The 23,514-nt window shown below is 41.5% G+C and overlaps 2 protein-coding genes across 4 annotated transcripts in view; one reads left to right on the top strand and one right to left on the bottom strand.

The window, feature by feature from the left end:
- Positions 1-23,514, top strand: part of CSTF2 (cleavage stimulation factor subunit 2) — a 100,892-nt gene that overhangs the window by 47,643 nt on the left and 29,735 nt on the right. The window contains exon 18 of one of the 3 annotated variants that reach the window (XR_008627229.1): positions 16,189-16,260. The exons of the other annotated variants lie outside the window; for them this stretch is intronic. The gene's annotated coding sequence lies outside the window, so the exon portion shown is untranslated. Of the gene's footprint in view, positions 1-16,188; positions 16,261-23,514 lie in introns of those variants that run through there. 3 annotated transcript variants of the gene reach the window in all.
- The window catches only part of NOX1 (NADPH oxidase 1), a 51,846-nt gene that overhangs the window by 7,288 nt on the left and 21,044 nt on the right, over positions 1-23,514 (bottom strand). Inside the window, 3 exon segments of the mRNA XM_055121149.1 lie at positions 3,456-3,578; positions 3,792-3,817; positions 5,540-5,614. Coding sequence (XP_054977124.1) covers positions 3,456-3,578; positions 3,792-3,817; positions 5,540-5,614 — 224 coding nt within the window.

Below are 23,514 nucleotides of genomic sequence, written 5' to 3'. Positions count from 1 at the left end.
AATTTTTTTAAGGAATCACACTTGTTTACATGGTGGGTGCAGCAATTTATATTCTTACCAGTTATGTACAAAGGTTCCTTTTTTTTAACTATCCTCACTAACACTTGTTTTCTGTCAGTTTTATATTGGCCATTCTTATGAACATGAGGTGATAGTTCATTGTGATTTCAAATAGTTGATGATAAACATTTTTTCTTATGTCCGAGAATCATCTGTATGTTTTTTGGGAAAATTGTCCAGATCTTTCGCCCATTTTAAAAAGCAGCTTTCTGTTCCTGAGATCTCAGAGGTAGCTGTTCGCCTCCACAGGCATAGGAGCTACTAAAAATCTATTTCCTAGAAATGTTGAGTCATCTCCTATTTGTACAATTGTATATTGGAAATGTGTGTAATGAGATTTCTCAGGCTGTTTTAGGCAAATTATATGCTTGAGTGTTTCTGAGGAGGATAGGGGCAGAGATGGGGCTAGGAACCTGAGACTATGCATTATACAATTTGATATTTCTTACTTGGAAAAAAATGAGAAAATTTCTCTGGAAATTTTCTCTGGAAAAGATTCCCAGAGAAATTCAGAAGACATAAAAAATGTTTAAGGAATGGCTCTTGTAGATAATGGCATGGTGGATATGGGGGGGTGCATACATTTTTTTCATGTCATTGTTTTTCCTGTTTGTTACATAAATAACAAGCAATTCGATAACTGGATCTTACATTACTTTACATGCTCTGGGGACCTTCCAGTGCCAGATACAAACCAGAGTAAGCTTCAGGCAAAGCAAGTGCCTTAACCCTCATATTTTCTCTCCGGCCTCTGAATCATATTTCTAATTATTTGGAGGAATATCTCTACTGCTAACCATATTGGTGCTAAGTGAAATAAGTCAAACAAAGACAAAAACTATGTAGTTTTACTTATATTTGGTAGATAATAAGGATGAACAAAACTAAATGAAAACAGACTCTTATACTGCAAGAACAAAATAATATTATCAGAGGGAATGAGAAAGATGGATGGGCACATTGAGTATAAAAGCTCAATAGTGTGGTGATAGATGAAAACTAGACTTTGGGTTCAAGCATAGTATTGTATACACAGATGTTAAATTGTAATGCTCTATACATTGAACCTATGGAATGTTACAAACCAGTGTTCAATATAGAAGAACACATCTACGAAATAAATTACTAATAACAATGCTGGAAAACGTTTAGCCTCAGAAGCAATCAGAGAAAAGAATATTAAAGTGATTTTCTTAAAAGGGAAAACAACCATATGTGTTTTAGGTGGAGCGTGGGGACTGGGATTGTGGCATGCTAGGATTAATCCCAGGGCCTCTTACATACAAAGCATGGAATAGCCTCCATTTCCCAAGGACCTCCATCCCTGACTGTAGGAAAGCAACTTTGTTTTTTGGGTTTTGGTTTTTTTTTTTTTTTGCTTTTTGGGTCACATCTGGCAATGCACAGGGGTTCCTCCTGGCTCTGCACTCAGGAATTACTCCTGGCGGTGCTCAGGGGACCATATGGGATGCTGGGAGTTGAACCCGGTCAGCCGCATGCAAGGCAAACGCCCTCCCGCTGTACTATCTCTCCAACCCCTGGAAAACAACTTTAAACAATAAAGCTCAGCTGTAAAAAACTATCTGCCAGGGGCGACAGGGGAGAGCCCCTGCTGGTCTCCCCGTTGCCCCCTCTCCCGTTTACGGGGGTGGGTCCCAGCTGGGGAGTCCCAGGCCATGGGGCAGACAGAGGAGGAAACAATCAATCAAGCCGGTTGATTGATCAGATGCCCTTTATTCTATTCTCTCCACGCGCCTGTTCCAGTCTTTCTGAGCTCCCTATTTCTCCTCTCTCCTCTCTCCCCCAGCACTCGTCCTTCCTAGCTTCTCACTCCTCCGTCCTGCTCTCAGGCCTCTCTTCCTCTGGATTTCCTTCTTCACTAGTTTCTCCCCCTACTTCTCTCTCTCCACCTTGCCCTCTAGGCTACACAGAGTAGCAATAATCAACATAAGAAAGCCCTTCCTGAGGGCTGGGCATTCCAAAGCCCTTCCTGACTGCCAGCAGGCAAAATACCTCTTAAGGTTTTTCCCTTTCCTTAGTCCAAGAACTCATTAACATCTTAATAATAGTTATTTTTGTATGGACACAGTAAGAAATTAAGAAATTAAGCTTATGGAATTGCTCTCCTGGGGCCGGCTCCGTCTCAGACTACAGTGCTCAGGCCAGATTAGTCTTTCCTATCCCTAGCAGGGTCCTAGTCTCATCCTTACTTTGGATCATGACAGCATTTGCCCATGATCAAGCTCTTAACTTACAGTTAAGCATCAGGCACACTGGCCAGGCCCATCTCAATGCCAGGGTAGCACACAACTCACCGCTTGCCCTGGGTCCGTCCAGTCCCTGTCGGGACCCTGCTTTGGGGGTGCTAGGAAGTAAGGGCAGCTGAGGCTTAGGTCGAGAGAACAGATGCCCAGGAGGAAAATATCATGTAGAGTCAAATGACTCCCAGGTTACAAAGCATAGCATTTGCTAAGTATTCCTGTGTCCATACAAAAGGACATGGCTCTGAATAAACTATGCAGAAGACTCAAGGAGAAGAGAAAAACAATATTTACAAGTCAACAGAACACAAAGAAAGAAGTTACAAATAAACACAGGAATGGGAGCACTGTGATGGGAACAACCCAGTAAACCTAAACTACCTGATGCTATGTTATCCTATATTCAACATTATCTGGAAGCAGGATAACGGGCATATTAACACATGCAGCTGGTAAAAGTGCAAAATGATAGTATCTTTCCAGAAAGCAATTTGGTCATTATTGTAATACTGTTACTGTTACTGTCATCCCATTGCTCATCGATTTGTTCGAGTAGCACCAGTAACGTCTCTCATTGAGAGACTTATTGTTACTGTTTTTGGCAAATCCAATACGCACTGGTAGCTTGCCAGGCTCTTCCTCGCGGGCTTGATACTCTAGGTAGCTTGCTGGGCTCTCCAAGAGGGGTGGAGGAATCGAACACAGGTCGGCCACGTGAAAGGCAAAAGCCCAACCACTGTGCTATCTATTGCTCCAGCCCTAATTATTGTAATAATAATAATAATAATAATAAAGCAGCTCCTAACAAGAGCCTGTTCTTGTCCATAGGTTTCTTACCTCAGCAGGCAGCCTTTCAATTTGGAGGACCGGGCCAGGGAGGGCTTTCAATAGGAATCACAACCCTTCTACTTCCTAAAAGAGTTTATACTATTGTAGGGATGGCTCATTCATGCTCTTATCTGTTTGACCCCAGACAATTCCACTGAGACAGAAACAGAAAGACAATTTTGGGCAAAAAATTATGCAAGCTCAGAGGTTGAAACATGAAAACGAAGGTTGTAAGACAGTACCCAGTGCCATAAACCACTGAGGCTATAAAGTAGATGATAGAAAGTAGGTATGCATGCAGAATACCTCCTCCAGAGATAAAGAACTCCTCCAGCTAAACTTCATAGATGAAATCATCATGAGAATCAGAGCTGTTATGATCATCCCAATGAAACCAGCAATACTGGTAAACCTGGCAAACTTCACTGTCTATGAAAGGAGAAACGTAAGGCTAGCACAAGGTCCACCAAGGATACTATGCCCTTCCTGCTCATGACCAGATGCCAAGTGCTTTGCCATTGAGTCAACTCACAGTGTTTGAAGATGGGATTTAGCCAATAATCTACCTCTTTCTCATCATGAGATAGAGTGGAAAAAGGATCTGTCTGTGGGCTTTTCGCTTCCCCTGTATTATTTAAAGTTAAATAAGTGTGCAGTGATGTGAATAGCTAAATGGTAAGATGGAGAGGAATGTGAACAATATCTCGGGAACATCATGACAAGTATACCCTTTGAGGAAAGAATCCTAGGGCCTGGAGAGGCAATACAGCAGGTAGGGCGTTTGCCTTGCATGTGGGCAACCCAAGTTGAATTCCTGGCATCTCATGCTCCCTCAGCACTACCAAAAATAATTTCTGAACCCAAAACTGAGAGGCCGCTAAGTGTGGTCACTCGACCTCATACCTCTTCATCCTCAGCAATGGAAAACAAATTATCTAATGCTTCCTTTTCAGCAGGTCTGACTTTAGGGGAGAGACTCTCCAAACAATAATAGTGAGTTTTGTTGAAATATTGTATGCAATCAAAGTGAAAGTAAAGTGAAATTTATTAGTTATACAGGCGGGGGGGTGGCTTTGGGTGTGGGGGCTAGGGGCGTGGGGGGGTTAGGGGTGTGAGGGGGTGGGGTGGAGCTATACTGGGATTCTTGGTGGTGGAATATGAGCACTGGTGAAGGGATGGGTATTCGAGCATTGTATAACTGAGATTTAAACCTGAAAACTTTGTAACTTTCCACATGGTGACTCAATAAAAAATTTAAAAAATAAATAAATAAAAAAAAATTTCTGAGTGCAGAACGAGAAGTAACCCTTGAGCATTGCCAGGTATGGCCCAAAAGCCTAAATTAATTAATTTAGTGTTTTTTTAAAAACTCATGGGGGCAGGAGCGATGGTACTGTGGGTATGGCACTTGCCTTGCATGTGGCCAACCCAGGTTCAGTTCCCAGCATCCCGTATCCCACATCCCAGGCATGCCCAAGCCTGTCAGGAATGACCCTTGAGTTGCAAAGCCAGGAATCAGCCCTGAGCACCACCAAAGTGTGGCCCCAAAACAACAAAAACGAATCCTGGTAACCTTAACATCTAGTGTTCAGCAGAACTGAAATTTTTTTACTTTATTCACAAAGGAATAGAATCTAAGTTCAATGAAAATAGACATAGAGGAGCTAGAATGATAGCACAGTGGGTAGGGCATTTGCCTTGCACGCGGCCGACCCAGGTTCAATTCCCAGCATCCCATATGGTCCCCTGAGCACCGCCAGGGTAATTCCTGAGTGCAGGAGTGCAGAGCCAGGAGTGACCCCTGTGCATTGCCAGGTGTGATCCAAGAAGAAAAAAAAAAGAAAATAGACATAGAACTGTAGCACTATAGCACTGTTGTCCTGTTGTTCATCGATTTGAACAGGCAGGCACCAGTAATGTCTCCATTGTGAGACTTGTTACTCTTTTTGTTGTTGTTGTTACTCTTTTCTGGCATATCAAATATGCCACAGGTAACTTGCCAGGCTCTGCCGTGCGAGCGGGATACTCTTGGTAGCTTGCCGGGCTCTCCAAGAGGGACAAAAGAATGGAACCCAGGTCAGCTGCATGCAAGGCAAACACCCTACCCACTATGCTATCGTTCCAGACACAGAACAGTGCCTGACTAATACTACCAGATAATATTTTTAATATATATCTTCATGGATGATTAAACTGAACTCTTAATGTCCCCAAATTTGTGGGTTTAAAAAAAATGTTTTAAGTTCTGAGGCCCATCAGTGCTCAGGTCTTACTCCTGGCTCTGCATTCAGGATTCACCTCTGTCAGGACTCAAGGGACCCTATGGGTAGGTAGACCAAATTGTGCAAGGCAAGTGCCCTGCCTGCAGTTTTATGCTCTGCCTTACTTACCTGTATTTAGGCAGTTAATGTATACTACCAGTTTGTGAAATGAGGTGTTGTGATCCAGTGTTTTATTAGCATGTGCTACAGAAGTACAAATTAACTGATCAAGATTGGGTTACTTTTGGCAGCTTTATGAAATTCACTAACCCATAACTAATATGCCTTACAAAGAGTAAGAGTAAGTCAGTAGCCACCCCCTGGGCTTTCAAGAAGATCTCTAATGTCCATCCCTAAGAGCTTGGTGGTGGGTCATCCTTTGATGGAGTACAGAGTCTCTTGTCAGTGTGAAGGTTGACCTAGGATATTTGGGACTCACTGGGCAAGTACTTCTCAGGATAGCAGATTTCAAAACACTGCACTCATAATCAGTATGCTGTTAAAATTTAGGATGAGCAGATTCTTGGGCACAGGCCAGTGCCAAGTAGAGTAGAAGAAAGCAGAGACCATTAGCTGGTTCATCTCAAATCTAGCAGTTGGGCAGAGGTTCAGCTCACTTGTCTGAGAACTGGAAATGGACTGGACCAAAAGTTCTTTTTCTAGTCCATCCCTGTGTTGCTAGCACAGTAAGAGCAGATTTTGTTTGTGAACTATAGAAAATTTGCTGAAATTAATCTTAAATTGAGAAATTCCTTGGACAGTGGTTTGAAAATGTTTGATGTTAAATTTGTCAAATGAAGGACAATAGGGTTTAATGATTCCTTGTTTACATTCTGTGCATGTAATACTTTCCAACAATTATTTTTGCTTAATACACTTAATTATTATTTTAAAGTTGGTAATTTTTAATCCAAACTTGAGACTAAATATTTTAATTTGCATTTTAAATTAACCTTAAATATTATAATCATAATAGTGTCATAATTGCAGACATCTTTTTTTTCTATACTTTCTAATGAGGTAATTATAAGTCTGTAAGACTATAATAGGAAATAGTCATATAATAAAACAACTTAACCGTTTATATTTCAAACACCTTTACTGTCACTGTCACTGTCATCCCATTGCTCATCTATTTGCTCGAGCGGGCACCAGTAATGTCTCCATTGTGAGACTTGCTGTTACTGTTTTTGGCATATTGAAAACGCCACGGGTAGCTTGCCAGGCTCTGCCATGCAGGCGATATACTCTCGGTAGCTTGCTGGGCTGTCCCAGAGGGGCAGAGGAATTGAACCTGGGTCGGCTGCATGCAAGGCAAACGCCCTACCACTGTGCTATCGCTCCAGCCCCAAATATCTTTACTAATTGAATGAAACCTAAGTAAAACTAGTGAACCTTTCAGAACAAAAATGTTTTAACTTAGAGATTTGAGAAAACTTCTGAGAACAGAATTTCATATCAATTTGGTGAGTGGCTATTGAGGGGTGTGGGGGAGATGGGCCTCACCTAGCTGTGCTCAGGTCTGTTCCCCGCTCTCTGCTCAGGAATGACAGCTGGCAGTGTTCCAGGGATAGTATGTGTTGCCAGACAGTGGAACTGAGGTGGACTGCACACCTTAGCTTCTGTACTATCTCTCTAACACTTTATACTGATTTTTTGGGTTACTCCGCAACTTAAACAAAGAGCAGCTTGATTCAGCAGTGGATTTCTAGAAAAGGAACATGAATCAGTGCTTCAAAGAAATAGCAAAGAAGAGCTAGGTAGAAGATGCTCAACACCATAATGGTTCAAGTCCAACTCTTCTCAATTCTATACCAGTAGTTTTTGATTTGACCCCTTGCACTTGGGACTGCAAAAGTGTGGCAGTCTCAAAGCAGCAGTGACGGTAGTGGCAAGTTTTAAGCTTTATGGATAAAAATGCAAGTAAATAAATATTCTAGACTTAGTCATGTAGAATATTAAAAATACTTCTGCAAAATTCTTTGAGACATTCTTTGTTAATTTATAAAGTTGCTAGTGTAATATTTTTCTTTTAAAGTTTATGATACTTTTGTTTATGCATTTTAAATTCCCTTTGGTGCTTATCTCCTCTAAATTTAGGAGCTAAAATAGAAAAGTCATTTAATTTGCACATGATTCAGAAAGTGATTTTAATGGCTGGGGAGATGGGTTCAGGTAGTAGAGCACATGGCTAGCATATATGAGGAAGTAATGACTTTTGTCCCCTGCACCACCAGAAAATAAATTAATTAAATCAAGTAAAAAGTGACTTAGTATCTCTGCAGGAGGCATTATAATTTAAAAGTATTTACCAAAAGCATTCCACGCATACTGCTTGATTTCTAGACTTTTAAAATCTGCAGTATAGAAAATTAATGATAAAGTATGTGGAATATAGAATAACAGAGTAGGAGACTCACACCCAAGAATAGTAGAAATAAGTATCAGGAGGTTGACTCCATGGCTTGGAAGCCGGCCTCACATTCTGGGAAAAAGGCAGCTCAGATAAAGAAAGGAACACCAAGTAAAATGTGGTTGGAGGCCACACGGGGGAAGGGTGATGCGTGCTGAATGTAGACTAGAGACTGAACACAATGGCCACTGAACACCTTTATTGCAAACCACAACACCTACTTAGAGAGAGAGAACAAAAGGGAATACCGTGCCACAGTGGCAGGGGAGGGTGGGGGGAGATGGGATTGGGGGTGTGGGAGGGATGCTGGGTTTATTTGTGGTGGAGAATGGGCACTGGTGAAGGGATGGTTTCTCGAACTTTGTATGAGGGAAACATGAGCATGAAAATGTATAAATCTGTAACTGTACCCTCACTGTGACTCACTAATAAATAATTTTTTTTAAAAAAAATTAATGATAAAGATAGCAGGGAAAAATAATTTACTGTGTGTTATATAACAAGGGGTATATATTCAGTAGCTTCTTGGCTTTGCATCCACACCCAGTGGTATTTGGCTTTGTGCCTGCGCATTGCTCCTGACAGTGCTCAGGGACCATGTGGTACAGAGATCATTCAAAACATGTGTTTAACCTATTGAGCTATCTCTCTGGCCCCTTAATAATGACCCGGGTTCAATTCCTCCATCCCTCTCGGAGAACCCGGCAAGCTACCAAGAGTATCTCGCCCGCACGGCAGAGCCTGGCAAGCTACCCGTAGCATATTCGATATGCCAATAAACAGTAACAAGTATCACAATGGAGACGTTACTGGTGCCCACACAAGCAAATCAATGAACAACGGGAGGACAGTGCTAAAGTGCTACAAATTTAAGAAAAATTTTTAAGATTTTATTGAGATTCTGTGGTTCAAAGTACTATTAGTAATGGTTTCTCATTCACATAATCCCAATACCATCATTTCCCTCCCCCAAGGACCTGAATATCCCTCCCTCTTAACCGGCTTCCCTCTAAGTCATTTGTGCTGATCCGTTATCCATTTTCCCAACTTGTTGCCTTTGACCCTTTGGTGCTACTTTGCTCTGTATCCTTAAGTCCAATATATGAGAGAGATCATTTTCTATCCCTATCCTTCTAACCTCACTGAGCATGATGTCCTCTGTTTCCATCCATGTTGCTGCAGATTGCATGATTTTGTTCTTTCTAAAAGCTGCGTAATATTTCACTGTGTGGTATATATGTATATACATATATATACATGTATATATGTAGATATAGATATACACACCACAGCTTCTTGATCCATTCATCTGTAGTTGGGTGTTTGCGTTGTTTCCATATCTTGGCCATTGTACTCAGTGCAACAATGAACATAGGTGTGTATATATCCTTTCAGATTAATGTTTTTGAGTACCTAGATTCATTTCCAAGCTCAATGACCTTTTTTGGCTTTAGGGTATACCCAGTGATGCTTAGGACTTACTCCTGGCTCAACACTCAGAGATTATTCCTGGTGGACCTTGGAAGGACTATACTGGGTGCCAGGGGTTGAACACCTGTCAGCTGAGTGCAAGGCAAGTGCCCTTCCTTTTGTACTTTTGGTACAGCCCAAAGCTAAACAACTTTTACAACTTTTAAAAAATACTGAGTTATCTTGGTTTGGGGGCCACGCCCAGTGGTGCTCAAGGATTATTCTTGGCTCTGCACTCAGGAATCACTCTTGGCAGTGCTCAGGGGACCATTTGGGGTGCTGGGCATTGAATCCCAGTCAGCCACATGCAAGGCACTCTTCTATGGCTCAGGCTCCCAAGAATAATTTTCTTTATTAAAGTAGTTTTTCATTATGACATATGGATTTCAGGTGTTCACCATCATAAATTGACATTACACCATTAAAAGTCTAATTCTATCCTTCATGATACAGTTGTTCCCTTCACCTGATAAACCACTCCCCTAACTCCCTTCGTTTCAGGTCTTATAGTCTAAGTATGTTTTTACTGTAGTTCATTCATTTGCTTGATTTTTACTATTTTCTCTCTCTTTTTTTCTTCATTTGGTTGAAATTAAACCATTTTAACTCTGTCAGTTATTAACAAAATTGTCTTCATAAAATTTTGCTAATCCTTCTGACTTCCATAGGGCTGGAGCGATAGCACAGTGGTAGAGCATTCACCTTTCACGCAGCCGACCCATGTTCGATTCCTCCGCCCCTCTCGGAGAGCCCGGCAAGCTACCGAGAGTATCGTGCCCACACAGCAGAGCCTGGCAAGCTACCCGTGGAGTATTGGATATGCCAAAAACAGTAATAAGTCTCACAATGAGAGACGTTACTGATGCCCGCTCAAACAAATCGATGAGCAAAGGGATGACAGTGACAGTGACAATCCTTCTGACTTCCCTAAATTACATTGTTTATCTAAAAGAGTTGTTGCACTTTAGCTAACTAGTCACTCTTCTACGTGTAGCTGTTAGTGGCTTGCTAAATGGGAAGCATATTATCTCAAGTGAAGAATTGGGGGGGGGCAAGAATTCAGAATTCTTTTGACACAAAAACTATTTTTCCAAACAACCTATACCCTGTGTGACAGCAGTTTAATAAGCTGGACCAAGATCTGTCTGATGTCCACAATGACTTACAATATGAAGCAGTACAGCAGTTCGGTGAAAATCATACTATGGCACATACATACATATTGTAACTATGGAGATCCCAAACGGTGTTGCAGTACTTGCGCACATGCTCACTAGGGGTAGCACTTTTAGTTGAATCTCACACATTCTACTTATTCTTGTTGTGGCCACTGCAGTGCTCACACACATGCTTACCAAGAATCACACTTCCTTGTCATAGTGCTTGCACATATTTTCAGCTGTGGTGTTTTCTGGGAGTCACACCCCTTTGGTATTCACATACACCTGGCCGGCCTCAGTATACCCACAAATCACTTGCAGTTCTGGGGATCGTAAATAGCAGAGCTTTCAGGTTCAAACAGCAGGGCTACCAGGATCACATTTAGTACATGTAGAGGTAACTGGGATTCAAACTCACGACCCTAAGTTTTTTTTTTTTTAAATAAAAATTTTATTTTATTAAATCACCGTGTGGAAGATTACAATGCCTTCAGGCTTAGGTCTCAGTTATACAATGCTGAAACAACCATCCCTTCACCAGTGCCCATATACCACCACCAAAAAAAAACCCACACAGTACACCTCCCATCCCGCCCCCCCACCCCCTACCTTGTAACTGATAAGTTTCATTTTACATTCTGTTTACTTTGGTTACATTCAGTATTTCAACACCAACCTCACTATTGTTGTTAGGAGAACCCCACTAGATTCTGACCTACTGTGAAGATAGATAAATAAGGTCACGCGGCCGCGCGGTTTTGAATTTTGTACTTTAACACAAAGTCCAGGGAGATTTCTTCCAGATTTGGATCATTGCAGGCTTGAAAACCCAATCTGTGGTCGTCTTAATATGGCGGACACCGCGCCCTTCATCCCCGGAGAGAAAGAGGCGAGAGAGAGAAATACCTTTCCCCTCCAGGGCGGGCACGGGGCTGAGGCTTAGTTCTCGGGCTGGAGACATTCTGCGAGGAGTTGCCCATGCGGAAAGAGGTTTTGCTGTGTCTGGATTCACGCTTGTGCAGCTTCGGAGAGGCCGCACACGCGTGCGGCCCCCGGGATCACATCTCGGCAGTGGGAGGGGCCGGTGCCTCCCACCTTCCCAAGAGCACCCTCGTGACCTTTTGCTGCAGTTTTTGTCATAAATCCCATCTGTGGTCGTCTTAATATGGCGGCCACCGCACCCTTCATCCCCGGAGAGAAAGAGGCAAGAGAGAAATACCTTTCCCCTCCTGGGCGGGCACGGGGCCAAGGCTTAGTTCTCAGGCTGGAGACATTCTGCGAGGAGTTGCCCATGCTGAAAGAGGTTTTGCTGGGTCTGGGTTCACGCTTGTGCAGCTGTGGAGAGGCCGCACACGCGTGCGGCCCCCGACGACCCTAAGTTTTGAAGACCAGTTTACTAGGCCACTGTGCTATTCCTTTGTGATAGCAATGTGTTTTTCAATTTCAATTTTTTTCAAGTTCAAAAAACCCCTGTGTTTTTCAATGTCAGTGCCAAGTTGGTGTTTGAGTTGAACTGCTACTCTCATTAATACCTTGTTTCTGCTGCTAGCCCACTCTGCTTTGTGAGAAATCAAATAGTTCTCTAGATTTTCTTAGAATGATTAAATAAGTTATGGTATATCCATTCCAAGGACTGTTATGCCCTGAAGAGAATGAGAGCTGGGTTGGTGGGAAAGCTCAAAGGGCTGGAGCACATGGTTAGTATGCAGAGACTCCAGGTTTGATTCCTGGCACCACATGGTTCCCTGATCACCACCCCAGCTCTACTGAATTGAGTAGTGCTGGGTTGAGTGTAATCCTGGAGTCCTCTCTGGAATCCACTGAGCACTGCTTCTTGACCCAAACAGGGGAAAAAGAGGTACTGAAGGGATAGTACAGCATGTAGGAAGATAGCCTTGCAGTTAGCTGACTCCAGTTCGATACTTGGCACTACATATAGTTCCCTGAGCCCACCAGGAGTGATCCCTGAGCACTGAAAACTCTGACCAAACAACCCCCCTCCCCAACCAAAAAAAGAAAAAGTAAAAAAGAGGATGATGATTGTATGCAATGGCATAGGAGTGGTACACAACCAAGTTCTGAAGGGAGGGGGTGATTTGCTTTGTAGCATTTGCCTATTCATATCATATACACATTCCCACCATGATAGATTTCAAGATACCAGCTTGATATAATTGAGCAGTATGGAACCTTTACAGTATGAGCCCCAGTTTTGGTTAAAACAGAAAATTATGTCTTAATGCATATGTTCATCAAAACTCACAGAAAGAATCCAAAAAAACTATATTGTAAGCTTAAAATGAATATAAATATGTGATGCATTTGTGAACATATGTTACTCTCTTTGTAGACAAACCAAACTATTAGCTGTGGTTCTCTCTGAAGGTTGAGATGGAGGGCTATTTTTACATTTATTGTATGCATCTGATCACAGCTAAAGCATCATTATAATTCAATTTATCTGTCACTGTCACTCCGTTGCTCATTGATTTGTTTGAGCGGGCACCAGTAACGTCTCTTATTGTGAGACTTATAGTTACTGTTTTTGGTGTATCGAATACGCCATAGGTAGCTTGCCAGGCTCTGCTGGGCAGGCACGATACTCTCGGTAGCTTGCCGGGCTCTCCGAGAGGGGCGGAGGAATCGAACACGGGTCGGCCACATGAAAGGCGAACGCCCTACCGCTGTGCTATTGCTCCAGCCCCAATTTATCTAGAAGGTCTATTTTTTTTTAAATGGGGGTTACTCCTAGTGATGCTCTGTAGGGCAGTGAAGCCTGATTTGGTGGTGTGCTAGGGAGCCATGCAATGTAGGGCTCAAACTCAGGACCTCGTACATGCTAAGCACACACTTTACCTTTTAAACCATATTCTTATCCTTAAAGAAATTACTTTTACAAATGAAATGTCTGCAGGATATCAGTATGATTCATTTTTCTGCTGCTAACATTTTAGTTATAAAGCAATCCAGCACTTAAATGTTCATTGCATCATTCTCTTAATAAAAGGCTATTTTTAAAAATAAATTGGCACTTCTTTGGGGTTATAGTTTGGAGAAGGATTAAGGACTAACATTTGAAGTGGAAAACAGCAGGGTGAAATAAGCCGTGAGCAGAACATGCAAATTAGTTGTGATCTCAACACATATCCTTTGATTATGGAGAAAAGAAGAGTATTTTTAAAAGGGACACTGTCTATAAATATACATTGGGTGGAACATTGAAAGATAATGAAAAAAGTACAAGATTAATTTGATGTAACCAAATCTGATACCTGGTACTTAATAGCAGGCTAGAGTTAGCAGTCAAATTTATTTTTCTAATCAGGAAGGGGCCAGACTAATGATCGTATAAAAGAATTGCTCACATTCGTTCTTTGTACTGGTACCTCTCATTATGTATGCTCTACCTAGTTCCCTGGTAATATTCGGAGCCAACTCCTGGCTCTTTGCTCAGTGATCACTCCTGGCAGTACTCAGAATCATATACAGTGCCAGGGATCCAACCAGTCAGCCAGGATTCAGTCCATAGCAATACTTCTTAAGTTGTTTATATTTGTTTTAATCAAAATTTTAACACCATAAGGAGGTGTTCATAAGACAGGTGAAAGCTGCATTGGTTAAATTAGTATTAGGGGTAGGAAGAGTGCTGACCAGTTAACTTTCCCCTTACAGCCTGTATGAACAACTGAATTTCCATGGAAACTGGTTTGAAAACCATTGCTAAATAGTATTTTTACTCATGTTTTCATTATTGAGTCCAGAGAGTGTGCCCAAAACACGGCTGTCAAATAGTAGACAAATATAGACTAACCAGCTTAATATCAATTTTAGGTTATAAAATTATTAATTGTAATATATGCATGGAGAGAATAGTGAAGAGATAATGAATAAATATAGAATACCTAGCCAAATTTTAATATACCTATGGAGAGAGTAGTGAACAAATACAGAATACCCAGCTAAATATGAATTTTAGGCTATTAAGTGAATAATTTATAATATACCTAGGCCTCATGTAATATCTATAATATATGGGAAAAAGTGATATTTTTTCAGAATTCAAATTTAACTGGGCTTCTTTTTTTATTTCTTTTTTTAATTTTATTTTATTGAATCACCATGTAGAAAATTACAATGCTTTCAGGCTTAAGTCTTAGTCATACAATGCTGAAACAACCATCTCTTCACCAGTGCCCATATCCCACCACCGAAGACAAAAAAAAAACAAAACAGTACACCTCCCATCCCGCCCACCCCCGCACCTCCCCCCCTTGTAACTGATAAATTTCACTTTACTTTCTGTTTACTTTGGTTACATTCAATATTTCAACACAAACCTCACCATTATTATTAGGAGCACCCCACTAGAGTCAGACCTGTTGTGAAGAGAAATGAGGTCGTTTTGTATTTCTGTACTTTAACAACTAAGTCCAGGGAGATTTCTTCCGGATATTCGATCATTGCAAGCTTGTAAACCCCATCTGTGGTCGTCATAATATGGTGGTCCCCACGCCCTTCATCCCCTGAAAGGGACAGGCGAAAGAGAAATACCTTTCCCCTCCTGGGCGTGCATGGGGTCTCAGCTTAGTTCTCTGGCTGGAGACAATCTGCAAGTAGCTGCCCATGTTGAAGTTGGTTCAGCTGGGTCTGGATTCACGCTCGTGCAGCTGCGGAGGAGCTGCACGCGCGTGCGGCCCCCGGGTTCACATCTCGGCAGCGGTGGGAGGGGCCGGTGCCTCCCACCTTCCCAAGAGCACCCTTGCGTCCTTTTGCTGCATTAACTGGGCTTCTTATTTTTGCTCTAGTAAATAAACCCTTTAGGAAATCATGGCACTAGATCTCAAGGACCTGGGATGATAGATAGTAAAAAAATAATCCCCACATCACAACTGTAATACCCACCCAGAATATTTCTCTTGTAGTTGAATATTTTAATATTGAAATATTTCTAATATTTCTGTTACATAGATTAATGTACATGAAATTAATACTTGATAATTGAATATTTGTCTTGCAAATACTTTTCAAGTACTTGTCAGCCTTCTGATGTAACAGGAAGGCATACAAAAACAGGAAAATGGTACGCCCCAACTAGGCAGCCTGGAGGAAGAAAAATAATATGATTAAATTTATAGATGTGACAGAATATATATGGGATAGGAAATAGTATCAGATTCTGGCTATGTTGTGTTTATTTAATCATATTTCATTTTTTGCTGTACCAGGGATCAGACCTATAGTTTCACATATGCAGGTCATATGTTATACTACTAAGCAGCATCCCCATCTTCTGTTTCAAAAACAAGTACAATATTGCTAGCATCTTTCTTTTAGAGAAAGTTGGCTCTGAGAGACATGCATTAGATACCAGTGACAGGGTCAACAACTCAAGACCCATGAGCCAAATCTGCCTTACCATTTGCTTTTTTTTTTTTTTTTTTTGCTTTTTGGGTCACACCTGGCGATGCACAGGGGTTACTCCTGGCTCTGCACTCAGGAATTACTCCTGGCAGTACTCAGGGGACCATATGGGATGCCAGGGATCGAACCCGGGTCGGCCGCGTGCAAGGCAAACGCCCTACCCGCTGTGCTATCGCTCCAGCCCCAACCATTTGCTTTTATAACTTGCAATCTAAGAATACATTTTATGCTTTTTTGTTTTCACATTTCTTTTTTTTCCAGTTATTGGCTAAACTCAGGAGTGCTGAGGGCTTACTCCTCTTTCTGTGTTCCAGGACCACTTCTGCCAGTGCTCAGGGCACCATATCCCATGCGAAGTATCGAACCAGGCTCCACTACTTGCAAGGCAAGTGTCTTACCCCTGTACTAACGCTCCAGCCCCTGTTGGCATAGTTTTTAATCATTGAAAACATAAATATTTGTGAGATGTGGAAAACTCATATAAAATTCAAATTTCAGTGTCAGAACTTAGTCACTTTTACTTTCGTCTGGATTGTTTATAGTTTCTTTCTTGATAGCATGTAGGGGTTGAGTAGCTATGACAGAGACTTATGACCTGCAGAGTCTCAAACTTGTACTGCATAGCCCATTATTATTTATTCATTTATTTAGGCTTTTGAGTCATACCGCGGGGTGTTCAGAGGATATTCCTGGATCAGGGGTCATTCCTTGCCGGGCTGGGGACTGTAGTGGGGTCAGCCACATATAAGGCAAATGCCTTTTCCCCTCTCATATCTCCCCAGCACACCACCCCGCCCTTTAGTAGCCTTTCTCTGAGCATTTATTTAATGGTCTTGCTAACTGCTGGACTACACCATTCAACAAGTGACTAAATATATTTCTAAAGAAACAAAGGATAAAATTAGCATCTATAACAATACCCATCTGAAAAGGACTAAAGCATTCCAGATGGGCCTGTTTCTTTAATTATACCCTGACACAGACATTTTCCTGTTTTTAGATTGTGAGTCGCTTTTCAAATTAACCTACCATTGCTTTGGAGCTTTGAGCACAGAGACTGCTTTTGTTTATACCAAACTCGGTCTCTGCAGTGCAAAAGAGGAAATTTGGAACCCACGACTCATTGCCTTGGAGACCAACAACTGGGCTCTAACCCAAACTCAGAGGTGCTAGTTGATAACTGAGCAGAAATGTAGGGCACTGGGATGGCTATGTTGGACACGGAGCGGGGCAGGAGTAACTCCATCTTGCCTGTTCCTGCTCTATGTCTTGTTTTTTTCTTAAATATTTTGTTATTCTTAAAACCCCAATTCTCCCCCCCCCGCCCCCGCCTTGGTCATCTGGGAGGGAAGGACACGTGTGCTGATAACTTGACCTTGGTTCTCAGAATTCTGCTTCCCCCCCCCCGCCCCACCCTCTGCTGGGGAAGAATGCCTGGGCTGAAAACTTGGCCTTGGCCAATAGCTCTATCTATAGAAACCACCCAGCCAGGAGCAGGGGAGGAGGGAATAACCGCCAGAATGGCCTGGGAAACAGGATAAGACGAACTGTCTGTAACTGTTCATTGTGTTGTATGAAATCCTACTGAAATTTGCATTTTTGCTCATGTTGCTCTTTGAACCTGTAAGCGTGAACTATGATACATGCATTGACTATAAAACTTGCAGCTTTTCCCTTGTTCGAGGTCTTGCTTTGGCCTGCATGCCCGAGAGCTTGACCCCAGCTAGCTGGCTTGAATGAACTCCGCTTGTGTTTTGCATTACCGGCTGGACTCTTTTGTGTGGTTCAGAGAGGGGAGATTATCATCTTCGGACCATAACAGCTGCTATATCTGTCTGTGATCCCAAGATGGGTAGAATTATCTGAACCCATGGGGAAGAGACCTTTTGTTTATCACACATTGCTTTTTGCCTTTTTACAAGCAGGTGTTAAAATTTGTTTTAGCTAACATTATATTTCTAATGGAGAATGCTATGCCGTGATCTTTACAGTCCTATTTGTCTGAAACATTCAGTGATTTAATGAAATATTTTTTACTGACGTAACAGGTTTTCAGCATTATGAATTGAATGTTTCAAGAGTGCAGCTTCATACCTTGACAAACATGAAATATAGCCCCTTTCCCTTTGTTGCCATGATGACTGGCCTTGTTGCTCACACATCTATTTGGTTGCAGTGCTCATGCTGGGAAGGGGGGGTGGGTTGTCACCCCTTTTTGTTGCCGTGTACAAACCCTTCTGACTGCAGTGTAGCTAGAAATCACTTGCAGCTCAGGGGTCCATCAACTGCAGAGCTGCCAAGTACCACCCGCAGAGCTATCCAGGCCATGCTCAGAACATTTGGCGACACTGAGGATTGAGATCATGACCTCATGCTCATAAGGCAGGCACTGAGCCAGCCTCTGAGCTATTCCAGGGTCCTCCGATAGAAAATCTTAATATGAAAGTATAGGAAGAGTAGGTAGAAATGAATGCTCCTTGGCAGTAGTTAGAAGTGAGATCGAAGAGAGGGGCTGGAGTGATAGCACAGCGGGTAGGGCGTTTGCCTTGCACGCGGCCGGCCCGGGTTCAAATCCCAGCATCCCATATGGTCCCCTGAGCACCACCAGGGGTGATTCCTGAGTGCATGAGCCAGGAGTGACTTCTGTGCATTGCTGGGTGTGACCCCCCCAAAAAAAAAGAAGTGAGATAGAAGAGAAAATGAGAAGATGGGAAATGAAATCAGGTTGCAATTGCAAATACTCGAGGTTTATATGATCTCTATACCGACCATTTTATTGAGTTGGGTGTTTTCCTTTTCTAAAACAGTAATACATATCATACAAAGAAGATACTTTTTTTAAATAAAACACCCCAACCTTAGTGCTGGGCTTTTCAACTGATAGCTAGCTTTGATGTGTCAAATATGGACATGGAGCTTCTTTTCCTTCAAATAATTTTCCAGCTTTGTTGTTCTTGTTTTAGTTTTTGGGCCAAACCCAGCAATGTTTAAGGATTTCTTCTGGCTCTGTGCTCAGGAATTACTCCTAGTGGTGCTTGGGGGACCAGGAATCAGACCCAGGTCAGCTGTGTGCACGTGAAACACCCTACCTACTCTCCTATCTCTAGCTCAAAAATATTTGTAAGAAGTGAAACATAACTTACCAGAAGCAAAATTGAGAACCAGTAGTTAGCTACCCAGTTCCTCATTGTCAAGAGGTATTTGGGGTATTTCGAGACAGCAGCAAGATGCAGAAACCTAGATTCTGGAGACCTGAAGATGTCTTCTCAGCTCAGGGTCCTTAAGATGGAAAAGATGCATGCTTGCACAGTTTCTAGTAATGAATTAATTTCTTTTGCTTTCCTCCTCTGGATAGAACTACATTATCAGCTTCATTAGACCAGCAACAGGGGTTTTCCCTGGGGTGGAGCAGGGGTGGGGGTGAGGTGGGGTGTGTATTCATTCCGGAAATAGCAACCTTAAGTGTAAGAATAGTTTCTCTCATCAATCTCATCAAACACGGTGGCATTTTCTTCCTTAATACGATATTTACTTTCTCATAAGAAGGGTTCTTAGGTTGGGGTTATACACATACATCCTCAGGAAAAACATGACAGGAAGCACCATATTAAGGAAGTTGCTCTGAGATTTGAAGTTCAACCTGATGAGCTTAGAAACTTGAGTGTATCAGTTCTCCTGGAGAATGATGTGGTTCTGGGGACAGTTTGACTGACTGGGAAGGCAAGTGAAAAAGTGAAAAAATTAGGTCAAATAGAATTTGATAAAATATGCTAGAAATAGATGTATACTTCAGTTCTTTAAAAAGAGAATATTTGTTTCCAGTATATTAAAAGATTTTCTTTTTTTTTTTTTTGCAGGGGTGGGGCTGCTTGGGGCCACACTATGCATTGCTCAGGGCTTACTCTTAACTCTGCGCTTAGGGGTCACTCCTGGCAGTGCTCAGGTGGTGTATTTTTATTTGGTGCCAGGAATCAAACCCTTGTGTACATGTGCAAGGCGAGTGCCCTACCCATGTACTATCTATCTGTCTTCCCAGCCCTTAAAGCCATTCTTAATTGCAGCTCTCTTACCCATCCCTCACCTTCCCCTATCAGATATAACTGTTTGCCTGAAATGTTGGGTAAATATTACCTTGTTTTATTAGTTTTGACACTTGTTAAGGCAAGTTTCCCCACTTTGTTCTTCAGATGTGCTTTGGCTATTTTTGGCGTTTTGCACTTTTATGTACATTTAGGAGTTAACATTCTTTTGCACATTATTTCTGTATTCCTAAGTATTTTATATTTTTATAGGATAATAAAGTATATCTTTTTCACTTGAGGTTTTAATTGTGGTTATTATGTAAAAATACAACTAGTTTTTACATACTGAACTTGTATCCAGCAATGATGCTAAACTTATTAATTCTAATAATATTTCTGTACTTTGCTTTTCAGATGGTCTATAAACATGGGTTTACTTTTGGTATGACAACGTTATTTCTTGCTTCCATATTCTATATCTTTATATATTTTGTTTACTGCAGTCACTAGCATCTCCAATACAATGTTGAACAAAGGTGGTAATAGTTGTCTCTTTGTCTGATTCCCAGTTTCAAAGAGGTTCTTTAAAACACTACAGTCAGATGTTATATCTGCTCAGCTTTTTGTAGATATCTGGCTATGTGTTTTATATGTACTCTTGTTTTCACTTTTTGTTAGACAAAAAGCAAACATTTAAGGTAAAAAATGTCAAAATACACACACACGCACAAACATGGGCTAGAGAGATAGTACAGAAGGAAAGGCACTTGCCTTGTACGTGGCCAATTTGATTGATTCTGTCAACCACATATGGTACCCTGAGCATCAGGAGTGACCCTTGATCATAGCCAGGAGTAAGCTCTGAGTACTTCTGTGTCTGACTCACCATTTCCCACAATGGCAGAGCATTTTTAGCTCTTTTATTAATGTATAATTTGTATACCATAAATTATAATTGTGCAGCTTAATGCATATCTTATATATTCATTATTGGTTTTTTTTTTTGCTTTTTGGGTCACACCCAGCGATGCTCAGGGGTTACTCCTGGCTTTGCACTCAGGAATTACTCCTGGCGGTGCTTGGGGGACCATATGGGATGCCGGGGATCGAACCCGGGTTGGCCGCGTGCAAGGCAAACGCCCTACCCGCTGTGCTATCGCTCCGGCCCCCTCATTATTGTTTATTTTTGTGGTGCTAGGGATCAAACCTGGGGTCTCACACATGCAAGCCACATCTTCTTCCCTATTTTGTAATTTTAAAAGCTGAAAAATCTCATCACCGTTACAAACTCATAAAAATAGCAATACTTTCATTGCTGCATAGCACACCTGGTACTTAATGTCACAGTGCTGAGTGAAATTAGCACAAACTGAATAGTATGTGTGTTCCTGGATGCTATTCCTGCACTTAGTCAATTATCAGTTAGCTGTGCACAGAAGTGTCAGTCAACCACAAAATATGTATTCTTCTAAACATATTTTGTGTGAAGAAGTGGTGTGTGAAGTAAACACACCACTAACACAACTTTCCTTAGCTCTATTTCAGAAAGAATCATAGCCACACAAGCCTCACATGACTAGATGGAAAGTGTGACAGAGAGGGGAAGGAGAACAAAAAGAGTCATCTAAACCATTTTTGATGGAAATGCTTTACATTTGAGAATTTAGAGAAAAGGTGTATCATGGACATGAGTTTTCCTTGATTTTTCTCCATTATCTGAATTCGTTATTGCTTATAAACATATATGAAGTTATTGGCTATTTTTCTTTCTTTTTTTTTTGCTTTTTTGGGTCACACCCAGCATTGCTCAGGGGTTACTCCTGGCTCTGCACTCAAGAATTACTCCTGGCAGTGCTCGGGGGACCATATGGGATGCTGGGACTCGAACCTGGGTTGGCTGCATGCAAGGCAAACGCCCTACCAGCTGTGCTATCACGCCAACCCTATTTTTTCCTTTTCTTAAAAAATTTTTTATTAGTGAATCACCATGATGTACAGTTACAGGCTTACAATCTTTCGTGCTTTCATTTCAGGCATACAGTGGTCGAGTATATTTTTTTCCTTTTTTATAATTAATTTTTTACTTAAACATCAGAGTTTACAAAGTAGTTATAGTTGGGATTCAAGTATACAATTTCCCAACATTAGCACATCACCACTGTCACCTTCTCTCCACCAAGGTCCCCCAGCCTGTCTCCTTGAAATGCATGTTTTTTTTTGTTTGGTTGGTTTTTGTTTGCTTTTATTTGGGGGCAATAACGAGTTGTATTTGGAGCTTAGTCATGGCTCTGCACTCAGGAATCCCTCTTGGCGGGGCTTGGGAGACCATATAGACTGCCAGGGATTGAGCCCAGGTCTGCTGTGTACAAAGCCTGCAGTACCATCTCTCTGGACTGACACACGTTTTTCAGTTTGATTATTGTAGTTTGTATCTCATGCTTTCGGTTTTGTTGGTTCTGTGGTTCCAATTTATAGTAAAATAACTCCTCTTCACCACCAATGTGTCCATGGCCCCTGACCCCAGTCCTCTATCCTCTTCTTCCTTTCCCCTCTTCAGTATTTTTTTTCTTCCCTATATTCAATTCATAGTCCAGGTTCCATCTGGATTTTTTTTAAAGTTTAGTTTGTATAATCAACTAATAAACCTGACTGACATCTCTAAAATAATTCATATTTGGGTCCACAGTAATAGAGTATCTGTCTGTGTTTTGAGACTAAGAGTTCAGTTCTCAGCACTACTCACAGCATTGTCTATTGCAATCCACAGTGAATATCAGGACCAAGTGTCAGCCCAAGTTTACAAGCCTTGGCACCGCAAATATGTAACCCTGAGATATCACAGCAACATCAAAGAGAAAGCGGGGGGTGGGGGGAAGGTCCTCATTTTTGGTCAACATAAAAAAGACGTTTCTGCCACAGGTGTTCAAAGAAGTGAAGAGTTAGTGAGTTTCCTGTACTTGAAGTACTCAAGGGAAAATGAAAGACCCCTTCTTAGTTATGTCTTGTGAGAATTTCAGCACAAGTTGAGTGGCTAATTGTCATTGAATTATCCTGCAAACTCAAGGTGCTGAATTCATAAGATACTAACTTATTACCCATTGACTATTGCCTAAAGGACTGTGTTTACCAAGCTGAATGAACAAGTGTCTGGGGCTATTGACACCCGTTCCTATTATCAGAGTAACCACGGAGATTGATTGATAAAACAGACTCTGAAAAACCAAAGATGATAGTAGGATAGTATTATGAAGTTGCAGCAGAATCAGTTTGTCTCGTTCTACATAAGATTATGCTATTTAATCCTACTGAAATATTTATGCCCCAAATCTGAGGCTCTCAGATAATACTGGAATACTGAAAAATTCATATAGTCAGCCTACCTTTTTGTTTGTAAAATCTCCAAGAACTGTTTTTCTTTTTGTTCTGTTGGCTCTAGACATTATAAAACTTCCCCCTCCTCCTTTTTTTTCACCAAATGATCTTAATGTTTGCATTTTCCAGGCTTATAGATTAACATTAATTAAATTTGAGGTTAGCTGCTTCCTGGAGACCTGTAGGGAGTCATGAGTAACTTATCCAAAGTTAGTCTTTTGGAATGATTTCCTGTAGACAATTGAA

The sequence above is a fragment of the Sorex araneus genome, chromosome X (genome assembly GCF_027595985.1).
Source record: "Sorex araneus isolate mSorAra2 chromosome X, mSorAra2.pri, whole genome shotgun sequence".
Taxonomy (NCBI): Eukaryota; Metazoa; Chordata; class Mammalia; order Eulipotyphla; family Soricidae; genus Sorex; species Sorex araneus.
Note: the sequence above shows the minus strand (reverse complement) of the source record. Positions and strands in the feature narration are given on the sequence as shown.